The 17,875-nt window shown below is 43.2% G+C and overlaps 1 protein-coding gene across 5 annotated transcripts in view; it reads left to right on the top strand.

Annotated features, from left to right (window-relative positions):
• Window positions 1-17,875, top strand: part of PRLR (prolactin receptor) — a 194,183-nt gene that overhangs the window by 157,072 nt on the left and 19,236 nt on the right. For all 5 annotated transcript variants that reach the window (XM_065905385.1, XM_065905384.1, XM_065905383.1 and 2 more), the window contains exons 3-5: window positions 4,909-5,021; window positions 7,769-7,901; window positions 9,501-9,670. In XM_065905385.1, coding sequence (XP_065761457.1) covers window positions 4,952-5,021; window positions 7,769-7,901; window positions 9,501-9,670 — 373 coding nt within the window. In that variant the 5' untranslated portion in view covers window positions 4,909-4,951. The remainder of the gene's footprint in view (window positions 1-4,908; window positions 5,022-7,768; window positions 7,902-9,500; window positions 9,671-17,875) is intronic.

Raw genomic sequence — 17,875 nt, 5'->3', positions numbered from 1 at the left:
AGTAGAGAATAGAAAGTTGGGAAGGAGCACAAAGCAGGTATATGGTATGTGGGTCTCATCTGCCATCAGAGTCTTGATAAGTCTTAGCAAAATTCAAAGTTTATCAAAAACTGGAAACCTCAAATGTCCATCAAGAGTAGAATGAGGAAATAAATTATGGTCTTTCTTTCAGTGTAATATGAAGATGAATGACGTGAACTAAAAATGAATTTTGTAAAACTCCGTGTAACAACAAGGATGAATCATACAATAATGTGAAATGAAAGAAGCCAGACACACACAGTCAAACTATGCATATTGTATGATTCTGTTTCTCTAAAGTTCATAAGTAAGCAGAACTTGTCTTCAGTGTTAGAAGTCAGAAAACTGGTTCCTCTTAGAAAGGGTTGGGTAGAGCCTGGGAGGAGGCGGGGGAATTTCTAGAATGTTATTAGTGTTCTGTTTCTTGATCTGGTTGTAACATAGACATGTCCATCTTGTGTTAATTCACTGAGCAGAATACTTATAATGGTAATGATAGCCCTGCATGCAAGACAGCAAAAGAGACACAGATGTATAGAACAGTCTTTTGGACTCTCTGGGAGAGGGCGAGGGTGGGATGATTTGGGAGAATGGCATTGAAACATGTATAGTATCATATGTGAAATGAATCTCCAGTCCAGGTTTGATGCATGAGACAGGGTGCTCGGGGGTGGTGCACTGGGATGACCCTGAGGGATGGGATGGGGAGGGAGGTGGGAAGGGGGTTCAGGATGGGGAACACATGTACACCTGTGGCAGATTCATGTCACTGTATGGCAAAGCCACTACAATATTGTAAAGTAATTAGCCTCCAATTAAAATAAATATTTATATTTTAAAAAAAGAGTACTTATGATTTGTGCATTTCACATTTGTGACAGTCCTACAAGAAATTCAGATCTTGGATGGGGCCCTGCTTGTCCATAGTAATTAGACTTGCAAGAGCTAGGTAGGTCCTCCGAACCCCTGCCCTCCATGCTAGGCCCATTTCTAGAGTCAGGGGAGCTCAGCCAAAAATCTGAGTAGAGCATCAGAACAACAGTGACAAATGAGGCCAGACAAGGTGAGAACTGTATTTGCTTCAGGACCACCTGACACCAGGTCTTGGGAACAAGTCCCACAAAAGTATAGCGCTGAGATTTCTGGCATTTGGGTTGGTTCAGGGGCTGGGTAAGCTAGAATATGCAGATAGCGTCTACCTAGGATAGACGGTGAAAGCTCAGGTCTGTTATTTTTAACTCTCAGGAGACCCTCCTCCCCCCAGCCTTCTTTTCCTATGACATGTTCTCCCTGCTGTGAACAGTGGAATCTGCCCAGGCTATGGGACTGTGGCTCTGATTTTGCATCAAGGAGAGTGGGTCTTGTTTCTCAGAAGAACAAGTGGCCAGGGCAAAAATTGCCAGACTGGGGACTTCCCAGTTGGTCCAGTGGTTAAGAATCTGCCTTCTGGTGCAGAGGACAAAGGTTCCATCCCTGGTTAGGGAACTAAGATCCCTTGTGTTGCAGGGCAACTCAGCCCGTGCACCCAAATAAATTAAATATTAAGGAAGAAAAAACTGCCAGACTGATTTCTCAAGTTTTGCCCTATGTAGATGAGACTTGGCTTAATGGGAAAGGTGAAGAAGGGAAGCTTTCCAGGCTCAGCATTGATGCACAGAATGAGGAAGAACAGGGAGGGTGGGGTTCTACCACAGTGGGACAGAGCACTGTGACAAGGGAGATTCGAGTAAGATAACGGGTGGAACATAAAGATAGTAGACTTTGATAAAGTCTACTTTATAAAGTCTTTGATAACATAAAGATAGAGGATTTGGAAGCAAGGAAGCCAAGGCAGTTTGTCATGGGCAAGGCATGAGGGTGCTGACTTGCTACAGACCTGCTTTTCAGTTTTCATTCTTGAATTTTTAAACCACAGTCACACTCAGAGAGCTATTGAGGAATGAAGCCAAGATCATTGTCCTCTGGTGGCGGTGTATGGTTCACTTTTTCCTAGTTGGACTGCCAACATTTGGAGCCATTTACCACTATAATCATCACTGCAAGCAGTCTGTGGACACTCTTTGGATGTTCCAGCCCAAGTTGGAATGAATAATCTTGATCAAGATCCTGCTTGCAATGGGGAAGTGAACTCAAATAAGTTTTATTTAAGTTACTTACACTTTTTCATTGAAGTATAGTTGGTTTACAAATGTGTTAGTTTCTGGTGAAACTAACCAGCAAAGTGATTCAGATTTTAGATCTGAATATAATATCTGATCCAAACATTCAAATATTTTTGGGGAGGTTCTCTTCCATTATAGGTTATTATAAGATATTGAATATAGTTCCCTGTACTGTCGGGTAGGACCTTGTAGTTTATTTTATATATAGGAGTGTATATCTGTTTATCCCAAACTTCTAATTTATCCCTTCCCCATTCACTTTCCCCTTTGGTAATCACAAGTTTGTTTTCTATGTCTGTGAGCCTATTTCTGTTCTATAAATATGTTCATTTGTATCATTTTTTAGATTCCACATGTAAATATGGATTTACACATTTGTAAATTTGTAAATTCCAAATGTAAATATGATTATGCTATTTGTCTTTCTTTCTCTGACTTATTTCACTTAGTATGATAATCTCTAGGTCCATCCATGTTATTGCAAATGGCATTGTTTCAGTCGTTTTTATGACTGGGTAATATTCCATTGTGTATGTATACCAGATCTTCTTTATCTATTCATCTGTCCATGGACACTTAGATTACTTGCATATCTTGTCAACTGAATATGGTGTTACAGTGACATTCAGGTATATGTATCTTAGATAAATACCAAGGAGTGAGATTGCTGAATCATATGGTAACTCTGTTTTTAGTAGGAGAGAAAATTTATCCCCAGCCTAGTGTTGAGTCATTAAAAATGGTCCATGCACAATGGGAGATGTGCCTAGTGCAGGAAGAGACCACAGTGGGTGATCAGGTTAACTTTCAGCATAGCACCCTTAGAAGTGGGCAGTTGGGATTATCTTTCTCTCTGAAGGTTTACTTATCCCAGCACTGCGTTTGCCCTGCTGGAGAGTAAGATGCAGGGTAAAATGGAAATCATTATTGAAACACAGTAATGGGACCACAATGAGAGTGTCCAGTTCCCAGACACAGGGATTTCAAGGAAGCAGAAAGTGCACATGGCTACTCACCAGATTCCAGGATATTTTAGGAATAAAATGCTTCCTGAAAGCACTTTTATTGGAAAATGTTATTTAGGAGAGTTTCAAGTTTATTTTAGAACTTTTTCCGTCAGTGGGTAGCACACCCATCCCCAGGCCAAGCTGAGATCACCAAATGTGCAGGACAAAGAACCTTTTCAGGTTTCAGTGGACCCAGTGAAGCTGGATTAGGGAGAACAACAGTGTTTAAGATCCTTGGGGGCAGGCATGGCCACTCTCCTGTCTCTCTGCTTCATCATTTCTCAACTTCTACCCTTTCTGCTGCTTTCTTTCTCCTGTTCCATTTTGCAGTTCCAATCCCCAACGTAAAACCCTGAACCTGTGTTGTCACTGAGAATTCTATTTCCCAGGATGTCTCAAGGGGCATGATAGCAGGTGGAAAGAACTTCAAGAAGTTGTTAGTTAGGTGGTGTCTGGCTGACAGACGGAGATCCACCCTCTCCCCAGGAGGAGTTGGTGAAGCCTAGTATTTTCAAGGCTCATCAAACAGTATTCAGTATTTTCCAACATCCCTGGATGGGCAGCCTTGCTCCTGCATGTCCTTCCCCAAATTTAAAAAAAAAAATAAAATAAAATTTAAAGGGAAAATGTAAGTCATGGGTTTCCAAGAATTTATACTTGTTTCATCAAATCTATTGTTTTCCTAGAGTTGATTGGAGTCCAAAAACGCTAATGAGTCTTTTCCAAATGTCTTTCAAAATCCTTTCTTCTTAGAAGGACATTTAGAGGCTTTGAAAATTGTTCAAAGGGTAAAAAAAATAATATTAATAATAAATTTCTTAAAACTCTCAACCCCTGCAGGTTCAAAATTTACTTAATTCTTCAAATGCAAGGGACTTTGAATTATTACTGGGATTTGTCATTTCTTGTTTATGGGGCTTTTCCAAAGGGGTAAGAGTCATCACGTGGAAGTCCACTAGAGTTCACTGCATGTCTCACAGCCTTGCCCATGACCCAGGACACTTCCAGAGTGTTCCAAAGCGGAACCTTCAGGAGATCCTTCCCCCTCTTTCCTGGTGGCATCCACGGGGACAGGTGGGAGTTAAACTGAAAGCATCAACTTTTGAGCCTGCCTTATTTTTGGCTAGTAGATCAAAGCCCTCCCAGAACAATTCTATTGTAGGGCATACAATCTGTGTCATATAAAACAGGTGATCTATTATTGGGTGGCTTCGCTGGTGGCTCAGACAGTAAAGAATCCACCTGCAATGCAGGGGACCAGGTTCCAGTCCTGGTCCAGGGGGTCAGGAAGATCCCCTGGAGAAGGGAATGGCTACCCACTCCAGTATTCTTGCCTGGGAAATCTCATGAACAGAGGAGCCTGGCAAGCTACAGTCCACGGGGTTTCAAAGAGTCAGGTATGACTGAGCAACTAACTCAGTGGGGTGCAAAGAGAACAATTTTTCCTTAGGGTGTGTGCAAAGGAGCCGTTTGCGCTCGGCTGACCTTGAACATTGTCTTCGGATGACCTCTGGTGGTGGAATTTTTCCCAGCCTGTGCACAGCGATGCTTCTGAGCCAAGCTATCCCTGTTACATTTTCCTACATTCCTTTCCTCCTGTTTTGTTATTCACATTCAGCAAGGAGCAAGAATCAGTTGCAAACACTCAGAATAAAGGGGTGCATGTGCCTCACCAGACTTTTGCCGTTTCAAAAAGTTGCCTATGCCTTCTCTTTCAGTGAGCTTCTGATATATTTCCTGTGGAAAGAGGAAGGAGCCAACATGAAGGAAAATGCAGCATCTAGAGTAGTTTTCATTTTGCTATTTTTTCTCAACGCCAGCCTTCTGAATGGTAAGTAAGAGACTGTCCTGTTCTCTTTCACTTCCTGGGGTATTTGTACAAGAGGAGGGGAGAATCCATCACAGTCCTTTTGCAGCACAGTTACAGGAAATGAAAATGTCCATGGCATTTGCTTCTCTTCAATTATTTACAATATCATGGGGATTAAAATGAAGGCAAAAATTAATGCAAAAGACTGGATGCAGTTAATGCCACATCCTGTCACCATGCTCTGACTTCCATCCTCATTCTGGGAGTGCAGAGAAACAACTCTGCCAGGGACATATCAGAATTTCAGTCCAGGTTCTGTCCCTTACTGGCTGTGCAACCTTGAGCCAGTTAACTAAGTTCTTTAAATTTAGACACTTTCAAAGTGAGGATAATGATGTTTCCTCCACCTCAGATGAAAAGTTGTGTGAGAAAAATCTTTGAAAACCTGTTAAGAGATCTAAGGAAATTGCTGTTACCTGGTGGAAAACAGGAACACCCAGTTCTGTTATGCGGGAAATGAAATTCACAACTAGACTAGCACGTGTGAGCCTGTGTGTGTACATTTCAGTGTATCTACCCCAGTCTATGTGTAAGTGTGTATACTCGTGTATATCTGTGTATCTATTAGCTTCTCTGTACATACCTGATTGAAAATGCTTCTCTGTGTGTACGTATATGCATATCCATCTGTGGGTGCGTATTTCTGCATATGTACCTATGTGTGGACCAGTATCTACTTCAGTAAGTATGCAGCTGTGTCTGTTGTTCCTCTGTGACCTGTGGGTGTGTTTCTGATATGAGCTCTTCTGTTTGAGCATGTGTGTTGGGGGTGGGGGGGTACCTCTGTGGTTGCCCCTGTGTTTGTGTGCATTTTACAGGGAAAGTGAGACCGTCCATTCATTGTAACCATCTCTTCTAAAGTGGGTGAAAGAAACATTTGACTAATCACAGTTTCACAGCTTTACCCTCCTCTCTTGAGTTTTCTCGAGGTACTGTTAATAACTAGTGAAATGTGAGAAAGAGAAGCTTTCAGGAAGAGAAAAAGTAACATGGAGATTGGTACAATCCTTATGGAAACTTTAAGAATTCAAATAAGCCCCAAATAATCAACAGTTGCCTTAACTGGCTTCTAAATATGCTCATTGTTGAGCTGTAAACTTTGTGTGTTTTTAAAATATAAGCTTTTCCTTCCACCTCATACACTCCTCCCTAGCCACAAGAAAAAACAACAAAAAGTCACTTCACCCTGTGAAATTGTCCTGAAGAAATATTCCCTAGAGGTCGAGCAACGTTCCAAAATGGGCAGAGCTAAGCCCAGACTGGCTGGCATGCATGGTGTTCAGGGGATCTGGGAGCTGGCTGGGCTCCAGCTGACTCAGCCCGGGGACCTTGGTCCAGCCTGGTCTCCCATCACCCTGTTCCATCAGTTCTTCTTTCTGGCCGGCTTTGCCTAGTGCCCTCCTTCCCACCCGTGTCCTCCTCTGAACTCCTGTTCTCCCTGATGCTGCTTTGCTAGCAGTTCTAGCCCAGGAGCCAGCCTGAGGGATGAAGGACAAGGGTGGCAGAAAACACACAAGCCCCCGAGGTTCAAGGATCGCCTCCTGGAAGCGCCCCTCTCTGCTCCCGATTTCCTGAATGAAACGCCACCTGGGGTTACGTGGCTGGGGATAGAGGGACTCTGTCCCTCCCTGGACCTGTCAGATAAGGAGCAGAAGAGGGTGCCAGCTCACCAAAAGCTTCGGGGGCTAGGCAACTCGAAAACTCCATCTACGTTGGGTTTTCCACATCACCTCTTTCAGCCCCACTAGCTTCCACTGGAATGAGCTAATGATGGTAGCTCCTGACTGGGAGAACATCTACCCACTCAGCCGCCTCTAGGAGCTCCCATGCCGCCTACCCCCAAAAAGAGCCAAGAATTACAAAAGAACCTGTTGCCATCTCACCACATAAAGACCCAGGGAGAGAGGGGGAAATACATAGAAAAAGGGGACTGAAAACCCAGCTTCAGAAGTGGAGACAGGCAGGATGGGAGCCACACTGTGAGACTGAATCATAGGTCAAAGCTGAACGGAATCAAGGAAGGGTGAAGCAGGAAAGGAAGGGATGGAGAAGATGGGGGGAGAAGCAGCCAGAGGGGGAGCCTAGGTGACACAGTGAAAGAGAAGAAGAGCAGAGAATTGGGTTTGCTATGTGGGAGTGGCAGAAGGATGGGGGTCAGTGAGCAGAGGGGAGAGGTCCAGAGAGCACCGGATCAGCAAATGATCACAGGATGCTTGTGTCTGAAGGCGAATTCTTGTTAAATGGTCACCCTGGTACTGTGGGCACATATCCGCTCCATAGACACCGTGGGGTTCTGGGAGGGCCAGATCCGGCTCAATCCATGTGCACCCCTCGCACCCTTGCTGCTCACCGTTGGTGAACTGCTACAGTTAGTCGCTGATCCTAGGTTGCTGGTATCTCCATCTCACAGTACACACACACACACACCCCACCACAAAGCGCCCTCTCTCTGAATCCTGCCACCTTCAGGGCAGCCCGCAGAAGAAAGTTGCAGGATGCTGGCTTCTGAGTCCCACCTCCCGCCCCTAGACCTATTCTCCCTGAGACCTCATCACTGGCCTGGCCCCATCTACCTGCTTCTGTCACCAACAGAATGGTCACAGAGTTGAAGTGACCTTAGCATTGACTCCAGTACCTTCTGGCAACAGAATGGTCACAGAGTTGAATCGACCTTGATATTGACCCTGGTGCCTTCTGACGTTTTCTAGGACAGTCACCTCCTGGAAAACCCAAGATCATTAAATGTCGTTCTCCTGGAAAGGAAACGTTCACCTGCTGGTGGGAGCCCGGGGCAGATGGAGGACTTCCTACCAATTACACGCTGACTTACCACAAGGAAGGGTAAACGTTCTCTTCTCTCCTAGCAAGCCCCACATGGGTGTCCTCACCCTCCAGGCCATAGGACCACTGACCCTGTGCTAATAACCGTGCTTCCCTGAATGGACACTGATAACCTCCCACAGCTGGGGGCAGGGACTCTAACGTCCACATCCTCCTTCTAACGTCCCAGCTGAGCTCCCTCGTGTCCAGAAACTCCACCACCAGTGAGGTGACACCAGTCCATCCATGGTACCGTTGCCTGTCGTAAGCTTGAGTTGTACCCCAAAGTCACGTGTGTTTCCTTAGATGCTTAGCTATCAACCTTGTGCCATTTGTCGTTTTTTTTTTAAAAAACATTGCTTTTGCAACCTAAGAGTATTATTATGTAATCCTTGACGACTGTGGTACATTAGCTGTTTGAACTTGTTTCACATGCAAGAAAATAACCAGCCCTACAAGGAAAGGAAGATGAGGTTTTTCCTTAGGAAATCCATGGACCCATGATCTCCGAGAGGGGGTATTGGGAGCGAAAAAATTGCAAACTCAACAGGGTCATCTCTGGGCATGGAGTTCATCACAGTTACAGTGAGCCCCTCCTGGAAATCCAGGGATGGCTGTATATCCTTCCCAGTGAAGAAAACATTTACTGGAGGAACAGCTGGCCTGCCTCCCAGTGACTGCACTTAGAGGTACACAAAGTTGACATCCCCTGTGAGACCCAAAGGGGTGTCGGAGACACAGCCCTCAGGAGCTCGAAGTGGCATCACGGTGAAGCAAGCCTGCTCACCTGTGACAAGCCCTGCGTGGAGCCCCCCGGTCTAAATGTGAGCAGCCTGAGGAGCCTCTGGGACCTGAAGTACCTCCCTTCAGAGTCACTCTCCTCTGTGGCTGCCTGAGTGTAGTTGGAAATATACTGCAGTTTGTATCCCCTTTCAGCTTTTTAAGTGACATGTAATTCAACACCTTTGTGCAGTAGCTGCTGCCTTGGGCATGCCCGCCTCTGCCCCACCCTGGTTTGTATGATGCAAGAGAAAGTCCTGAGACGACCCAATGGTAGTTTCCTGAGGGTGGCGGTGCCTTGGTCATGGAAAGCTCAAGTGTTCATTGGCAGAGGGCATATAGCACGAAGTCCACACCAACCTGCAGACCGGAAGGGTTGGTGAGAAGCGGGGTCACTGCGGCTCTGCTGTGACTCCTCCACCCCTTCTCCAGCACTTCTTCCCTGAGTCACCCCTCGGGGACATGGACAGGCTCGAGAAGCTTGAGAAGCCCTTCTCCAGCTCTGTTTTTTGCTTGTCCCTCCAAATTCAGTGATATTGACGTTCTTTATAACACTTTAAAAAACTAGGCTCTTTATACCACCTTCTTGGTTCTGGTGGTTTAGTTGCTAAGTCATGTCCAACTCTTGCGACTCCATAGACTATAACCCACCAGGCTCTTCTGTCCATGGGAATCTCCAGGCAAGAATACTGGAGTGGGTTGCCATTTACTTCTCCAGGGGATCTTCCCAACCCAGGGATTGAACCCATGTCTCCTACATTGCAGGCAGATTCTTTACCACTGAGCCAGCGAGGAAGCTCCATACCACTTTCTTGCTGACTCCTAATATACTTGTTGCAGAGAGACAGTCACCCATGAATGTCCAGACTACAAAACTGGGGGCCCCAACACCTGCTACTTTAACAAGAAGCACACCTCCATATGGAAGCTGTACGTCATCACAGTAAACGCCATCAACCAGATGGGAGTCAGTTCCTCGGATCCACTTTATGTGGATGTGACTTACATAGGTAAGGGGAAGCATGACGGGTGCAGAATGTGTTGTTCTGATGTGAATCTACCGAGAGTTAAACTCAGTTTGAGTCTCCTTGTCTTAGGGATGGATCCCCAAAAGGAAAGATGAACAAATTCACAATATTGTTACCAACTGAATGTTTTAAACCGCTTTGTATTCCTGACAGTAAGACAGTAAAGATCCTTGTGCCTTCCCTTGACCCTTCTTCCCACTCCCTTGCACCCAGCAGTGATGTTCTATTTAGCTTCCCTGGTCAGTCCTTCTCTCCAGCCCTCCCCCTGCAACCAATGTCCCCGTCCCCCTTGGCAAGCTGGGGTTTCCTTTCTGAGATTTCTGTCCCTGAAACACCCTGTTTCATGGAGTAGCAACTCTTAGAAGACATTCGTCTGCTTCTCCACCCACAGGAATTTCTCCAGTTGCTTTGTCCCAAATTCAGTTCTCAATATGCACATGTTCCTCAGCAACTGGAGCTATTCTTCTCAAAATAAACTACCTGGGGAGTAAATAGTGCTACTTGAACAGAAGGCTGAAGTGCAAGTTCACAATCATGAGGTTTGGAGAACTCATGAGTAAAGTAAAACAAAAATCTGTCCAAGAGCTGTTTCTTGCTTTGCATGATCAACACTGAGCTTCAGGGCAATAAGGCATAACTGCAGTGGTCTGTGGTTTGGTGGTTGTTGTTGAGTCTCTCAGTTGTGTCTGACTCTTTATGACCCCATGGACTGTATCACACCAGGTTTCCCTGTCCTTCACTATCTCCTGGAGTTTGCTCAGACTCATGTCCATTGTGTCGGTGATGCCATCCAACCATCTCATCATCTGTTGCCCACTTCTGCTCCTGCCCTCAGTCTTTCCCAGCATCGGGATCTTTTCCAACGAGTTGGCTCTTCACATCAGGTGGCCAAAGCATTGGAGCTTCAGCTTCAGCATCAGTCCTTCCAATGAATATTCAGGGTTGACTTCCTTTAGGATTGACTGATTTGATCTCCTGGCAGTCCAAGGGACTCTCAACAGTCTTATCTAGTACCAAAGTTCAAAAGCATCAGTTCTTCAGCTTTTGGTTGAGTAACGATGACAAAGGGAATCTTAGGACAAGAGATGGCTTGGCCAGGACTGGATTCATCCTTCCTATTAGGTTACCTAAGGAGTAGCTAATTAGGTTCAAGGTCACCGAAGTCCTCCTGACTTACCTAGCACCAACTGACAAAGAAAATCAGGCTAAGGCTCTCAAGTATTGGGCTATATATCATCCCATTGGCATGTTATCATTGGTTGATCCTTAAAAACTAGAAAAGCTTCCAACGTCAGCTAGTACACATTTCCATACTATCTCTTCCCCACACCCAGCAAATGATTACAGTGAGCTTGGGGGTGGAAATAGAATTTAATCTTAGCTTCAGAAAATCAGAAAGTAACACCACTTACAAATAGGAATAAAATTAATTCCATTCATATAAATAGACTTAAGACATGAAGCCTTTGAAAGGCTAAATGCCAAATAATTCCATTTTTGTAGGCTGTTTCTTATTTTTTGGTTGGAGTGTAATTGCTTTGCAGTGGTATGCTAGTTTCTGCTGTACTCTAGACTGAATCAGCGATAATTATACATGGATCTCCCCCATCTTGAGCCTCCCTCCCACCCCCACCCCACCTCTCTGCATCATCACAGAGCACCGAGCTGAGCTCTCCCACCAGCTGTTTTACACGTGGTAGTGTGTATATGTCAGTGCTACTCTCTCAATTCATCCCAGCCTCTCCTTACCCCGCTGTGTTCACAAGTCCGTTCTCTATGTCTGCATCCCTATTCCTGCCCTGAAAAGAGGTTCACCAGCACCATTTTTCTAGATTCCATATATTTGCATTAATGTTTAGTATTTGCTGTTCTTTTCTCTACAGATTCTAGATTCACCCACATTACTACAAATGACACAATTTCATTCTTTTTCATGGCTGAGTAATATCCCATTGTAAATATGTATAACATCTTTATCCATTCATCTGCTGATGAACACTTATGTTGCTTCCATGTCCTGGCTGCAGTGATCCTTGGGGTACATGTACCTTTTTGAATTATGGTTTTCTCAGGGTATATGAGTGGTAGTGGAATTGCTCAGTCATACACTAGCTCTATTTTTAGTTTTTTTCCACAGGCTCTTTTTTAAATTGCCTTGCCCTCAAATACTCTGCCCTCAAGTGTTAAAATATTTCATATTTGAGGTCAAAACAGTGAGCAAGAGAAGTTCTGTAATGTACTGAGGCAGCTGCTGTAAGGAAATTTGTATGCATGCTCAATCATGTCTGACTCTTTGCGACTCTGTGAACTGCAGCATACCAGGTTTCCTTCACTATCTCCCTTCATTATCTCCCAGAGTTTGCTCAAACCCATGTCCATCGAGTAGGTGATGCCATCCAGCCATCTCATTCTCTGTTGCCCCCTTCTCCTCCTGTCCTCATTCTTTCCCAACATCAAGGTCTTCCAATTAGTCTGCTTTTCACATCAGGTGGCTACAATATTGGAGACTCAGCTTTGCATCAGTCTTCCAATAAACTTGTTGTTGTTCAGCTGCTCAGTAGAGTCCAAATCTTTGCAATCCCATGAACTGTAGCCTGTCTGGCTGCTCTGTCCTTCACCATCTCCTGGAGCTTGATCAAACTCTTCTCCATTGAGTCCATGATGCCATCTAACCATCTCATCGTCTGTCATCCCCTTCTCCTCCCTCCTTCAATCTTTCCCAACCTCAGGGTCTTTTCCAATAAGTCAGTTCTTCTCATCACATAGCCAAAGAATTAGAGCTTCATTGTCAACATCATCCTCCCAATGAGTATCCAGGATTGATTTCCTTTAGAATTGACTTGTTTGATCTCCTTGCAGTCCAGGGGATTCTCAAGAATCTTCTCCAACACCACAGTTCAAAAGCATCAATTCTTAGGCACTCAGCCTTTCTATGGCCTAGCACTCATATCCACACATGACTACCAGAAAAACTTTTTCCAGTGCTGTGGCCACTGCTGAGTTTTCCCAGTTTGTTAGCATATTGAGTGGAGCACTTTCACAGTATCGTTTTTCAGGATTTGAAATAGCTCAGCTGGAATTCCATCACCTCCACTAACTTTGTTTGTAATGATGCTTCCTAAGGCCCATCTTCACATTCCAGGATGTCTGGCTCTAGGTGAGTCTTCACACCATCATGGTTATCTGAGTCATTAAGATCTTTCACATCTCTCCTTGCTATTCTTTGGAACTCTGCATTGAGATGGGTTCAGTTCAGTTCAGTTGCTCAGTCGTGTCTGATTCTTTGTGACCCCATGAACTGCAACACGCCAGACCTCCCTGTCCATCACCAACTCCCAAAGTTTACTCAAACTCATGTCCGTTGTGTCCATGATGCCATCCAACCATCTCATCCTCTCTCATCCCCTTCTCCTCCTGCCTTCAGTCTTTCCCAGCATCAGGGTCAGATGGGTATAGCTTTCCTTTTCTCCTTTGCCTTTCACTTCTCTTCTCTTCTTTTCTCAACTATTTGTAAGGCCTCCTCAGACAACCATTTTGCCTTTTTACCTTTCTTTTTCTTGGGGATGGTTTTAATCACCACCTCCTGTACAGTGTTACAAATCACTGTCCATAGTTCTTCGGGTTCTTGGTCTATCAGAGCTAATCCCTTGAATCTATTTCTCACTTCCACTGTTTAATTGTAAAGGATTTGATTTAGGATGTACCTGAATTGCCTAGTGGTTTTCCCTACTTTCTTCAATTTAAGTCTGAATTTTGCTAATAGGAGTTCATAATCTGAGCCACAGTCAGCTCCAGGTCTTGTTTTTGCTGACTGTATAGAGCTTCTCCATCTTCTGCTGCAAAGAATATAATCAATCTGCTTTTGGTATTGACCATCTGGTGAGGTCCATATGTAGAGTCTTCTCCTGTGTTGTTGGAAGAGGGTATTTGCCCTGTTGAGTGTGTTCTCTTGACAAAACTGTTAGCCTTTGCCCTGCTTCATTTTGTACTCCAAGGCCAAACTAGCCTGTTATTCCAGGTATTTCTTGACTTCCTACTTTTGCATTCCAGTCTCCTATGATGAAAAGGACATCTTTTGGGGATGTTAGTTCTGGAAGCTCTTGTAGGTCTTCATAGAGTCATTCAACTTCAGCTTCTTCAGCACTAGTATTTGGGGCATAGACTTGGATTACTGTGATATTGAATGGTTTGCCTTGGAAATGAACAGAGCTCATTCCATCATTTTTGGGATTGCACCCAAGTACTGCATTTCAGACTCTTTTGTTGACTATGAGGGTTACTCCATTTCTTCTAAGAGATTCTTACCCACAGTAGCAGATATAATGGATCTGAATTAAATTCGCCCATTCCAATCCATTCTTAAAGTGTTGATGTTCACGCTTGCCATCTTCTGTTTGACCTTCCAATTTACTTTGATTCATGGACCTAACATTCCAGGTTCCTATGCAATACTGCTCTTCACAGCATCAAACTTTACTTTCACCACAGACACATCTACAGCTAGTCATTGTTTCCACTTTGGCTCAGCCTCTTCATTCTTTCTGGAGCTACTTCTCTGCTCTTATCCAGTAGCATATTGGGCACCTACCAATCTGGGGAGCTCGTCTTTCAGTGTCATGTCTTTTTGCCTTTTCACATTGCTCATGGGAATATTAAGGGTTGATTTCCCTTAGGATTGACTGATTTGATCTCTGTACTATCCAAGAGAATCTCAGGAGTCTTCTTCAGAACCACAGTTCAAAAGTATCAATTCTTCAGCACTCAGCCTTCTTCTCACATCCAGACATGACTACTAGAAAAACCATAGCTTTGACTGTAAAGACTTTTGTTGGCAAAGTAACGTCTCTGCTTTTTAATATGCTGTCTAATTTGGCATAGCTTGTCTTCCAAGGAGCAAGCATCTTTTAATTTCATGGCTGAAGTCACCATCTGCAGTGATTTTGGAGCCCAAGAAAGTGAAATCTCTCACTGTTTCCATTGTTCCCCATCTATTTGCTGTGAAGTGATGGGATCAGATGCCATGATCTTCATTTTTTGAAAGTTGAGTTTTAAGCCAACTTTTCACTCTCCTCTTTCACCTTCATCAAGAGGCTTTTTAGTTCCTCTTCACTTTCTGCCATTAGGATAGTGTCATCTACATATTTGAGGTTATTGATATTTCTCCCAGCAATCTTGATTCCAGCTTAAGCTTCATCCAGCCTGGCATTTCACATAATGTGTTCATTTGAAAAGACCCTGATGCTGGGGAAGACTAAAGGCAGGAGGAGAAGGGGACAACAGAGGATGAGAGGCTGGATAGCATCACTGACTCAGTGGACATGAATTTGGGTAAACTCCCGGAGTTGGTGATGGACAGGGAGGCCTAGCGTGCTGCAGTTCATGGGGTCACAAAGAGTCAGACACGACTGAGCGACTGAACTGAACTGAACTAACTCTACATTTAAGTTAAATAAGCAGGGTGACAATATACAGCCTTGACATACTCCTTTCCCAATTTGGAACCAGTCTATTGTTCCATGTCCAGTTCTAACTGTTGCTTCTTGACCTGCATACAGGTTTCTCAGGATACATAAAGTGGTCTGGTATTCCCATCTCTTTAAGAATTTTCCACAGTTTGTTGTGATTCACATGGTCAAAGGCTTTAGCATAGTCAGTGAAGCAGAAGTATATCTTTTCAAAATTATTAAAGAAGTGTTCTTAGAATTCTCATTAACACTGCAGCTTACAGTATTGGTGAGGGGCCACAGAAGTTCATTGACAACTTATGTTTAACCACAGTGAAGTCTATAAGCTTGAACCTCATCAAGTGATTACCTGCAGTACAGAATATTGGTACATATCTCAGAAATATTTAACTCTGCTGAAAACACTTGAAAGCAATGATTCTCAACTGGGTGCTCTTTTGCCTCCCACAGGATTTTTGGCAATAGCAGGAAATATTTTTGATTGTTGCAACAGACAGGGAAGACATCTAATGGGGGAGAACCCAGGGATGATGCTAACATCCTGCAGTGTTCAGAACAGCCCCCACCACAAAGAATTTTCTTGTCCAAAAGACACATAATGCTGAGGTTGTGAAAGTTTGCTTTCAAGGATTCATCTTGAACATTTTACTTGCACTTTTATACAAAGATGTTTGATCAGAGGCATTTCTCAGTCTTGTGTTCAACTTAAAACTAATAATAATTGATGTTTATTTAGTAAATCCATATAAAACCATCTTTCCTAGGTATTTACTTAGTAACCTACAAGCATTAGGATTAGTGGCAAATTTTCTCAAGTTCATTTTTTAGACAGGTTATAATGTCAAGTCCAGTAGAGTTATACTCACTCTTCTATCACCTGAAATTGAGATTGATTTGAGGAGGTAAGAAATGAATGGAGAAAATATGACTGGCCAGCAAGACTGAAATTAGGGTAAGGCAAACCAGCACCCTAGGCCCGTCAGTCTTTTAAATTTAAATTAGTCAAGTATAGTTGGTTTAGAGTGTTGTGTTCATTTCTGCTGTACATCAAAGTGATTCAGATATATATATACACACACACACTATTTTTTAATATTCTTTTCCATTATAGTTTATCACAGGATATTAAATATAGTTCCCTGTGCTATACGCTAGGACCTTGCTGCTTATCCATTCAATATGAGTTTGCATCTGCTAACCCCAAACTCCCAATCCATCCATCCCTCATTCTTCTTTCCCCTTGCCAACCACGTCTATTCTCTATGTCTATGATTCTGTTTCATAGGTAAGTTCATTTGTGTCATATTTTAGATTCCACATAAAGTGGTATCAAATGGTGTTTGTCTTTTTCTTCCTAACTTACTTAAGTTAGTATGATAATCTTTAGGTCCATTCATGTTGCTACAAATGGCATTATTTCATTCTTTTTAATGGGTGAGTAGTATTCTGTTGTCTATGTGTGTGGGGGGGTGCGTGTATGTATGCTGTGCTTAGACGCTCAGTCATGTCCGACTCTTTGCAACCCCATGAACTGTACCCACCAGCTCCTCCGTCCATGGGTTTCTCCATGGTGTGGGTTGCCATTTCCTTCCCTCTCTCTCTCTCTCTCTCTATATATATATATATGTATTTATATAAATTTATACATATTTATTTTGTGTTTATACTTTATATAAATGTATATATTTATATTATTATATCTTTATATTTTATACATAATATATATGTATGTAAGTTTATATGTATATAATAACATCTTCTTTATCCATTTATCTGTCAATGGACATTTAGATTGTTTTTATGTCTTGGCTATTGTGAATACTGCTGCTCTGAACACAGAAGTGTATGTCTCTTTTTGAATTATAGTTTTATCTGGAGGTATGCCCAGAGTGGAATTGCTGAATCATATGACAGTTCTATTTTTAGATTTTTGAGGTACCTCCATGCTGTTTTCCATAGTGACTTGCACCAATTTGTGTTCCCACTGTGTTAGGAGGGTTCCCTTTTTTCCACACTATCTCCAGCATTTGTTATTTATGAATTTTTTAAATTATGGCCATTCTGACTGGTGTGAGGTGATACCTCATTGTAGTTTGATTTGCATTTCTCTAATAGTTAGTGATGTTGAGCATCTTTTCATGTGCCTATTGGTTATCTGTATGTCTTCTTCAGAGAAATGTCTATGTGGGTCTTTTGCCCATTTTTCAATTGTTTTTTTGTTTTTGTTTTTTCTTATTAAGTTGTGTTAGTTGTTTGTATAGTATAGAAATTAAGCCCTTGTTGGTTACATCATTTGCAAATATTTTCTCCCATTCTGTAGGTTGTCTTTTCATTTTGTTTATGGTTCCCTTTGCTGTGCAAAAGCTTGTAAGTTTGATTAGGTCCCATTTGTTTAGTGTCGCTTTTATTTTTATTTTCTTGGCACACACTAGTGGTAAAGAACCTGCCTGCCAATGCAGGTTAGATGTAAGAGACTCGGGTTCAATCACTGGGTCAGGAAAATCCCCTGAATGAGGGCATGGCAACTCACACTCACGCCAGTATTCGTACCAGGAGAATTCAATGGACAGAACAGCCTAGAGGGCTGCAGTCCATAGGGTCTCACAGAGTCGGACACAACTGAAGCAACTTAGCATGCATGCATACAGGCTGACCTAGGAAAGCATCGATATGATTTACATCAGAGAATGTTTTGCCTATGTATCTTCTAGGAGTTTTATGG

This window comes from Muntiacus reevesi, chromosome 14, assembly GCF_963930625.1.
Source record: "Muntiacus reevesi chromosome 14, mMunRee1.1, whole genome shotgun sequence".
NCBI lineage: Eukaryota > Metazoa > Chordata > Mammalia > Artiodactyla > Cervidae > Muntiacus > Muntiacus reevesi.
This window is presented reverse-complemented; position numbering and strand designations above follow the sequence as displayed.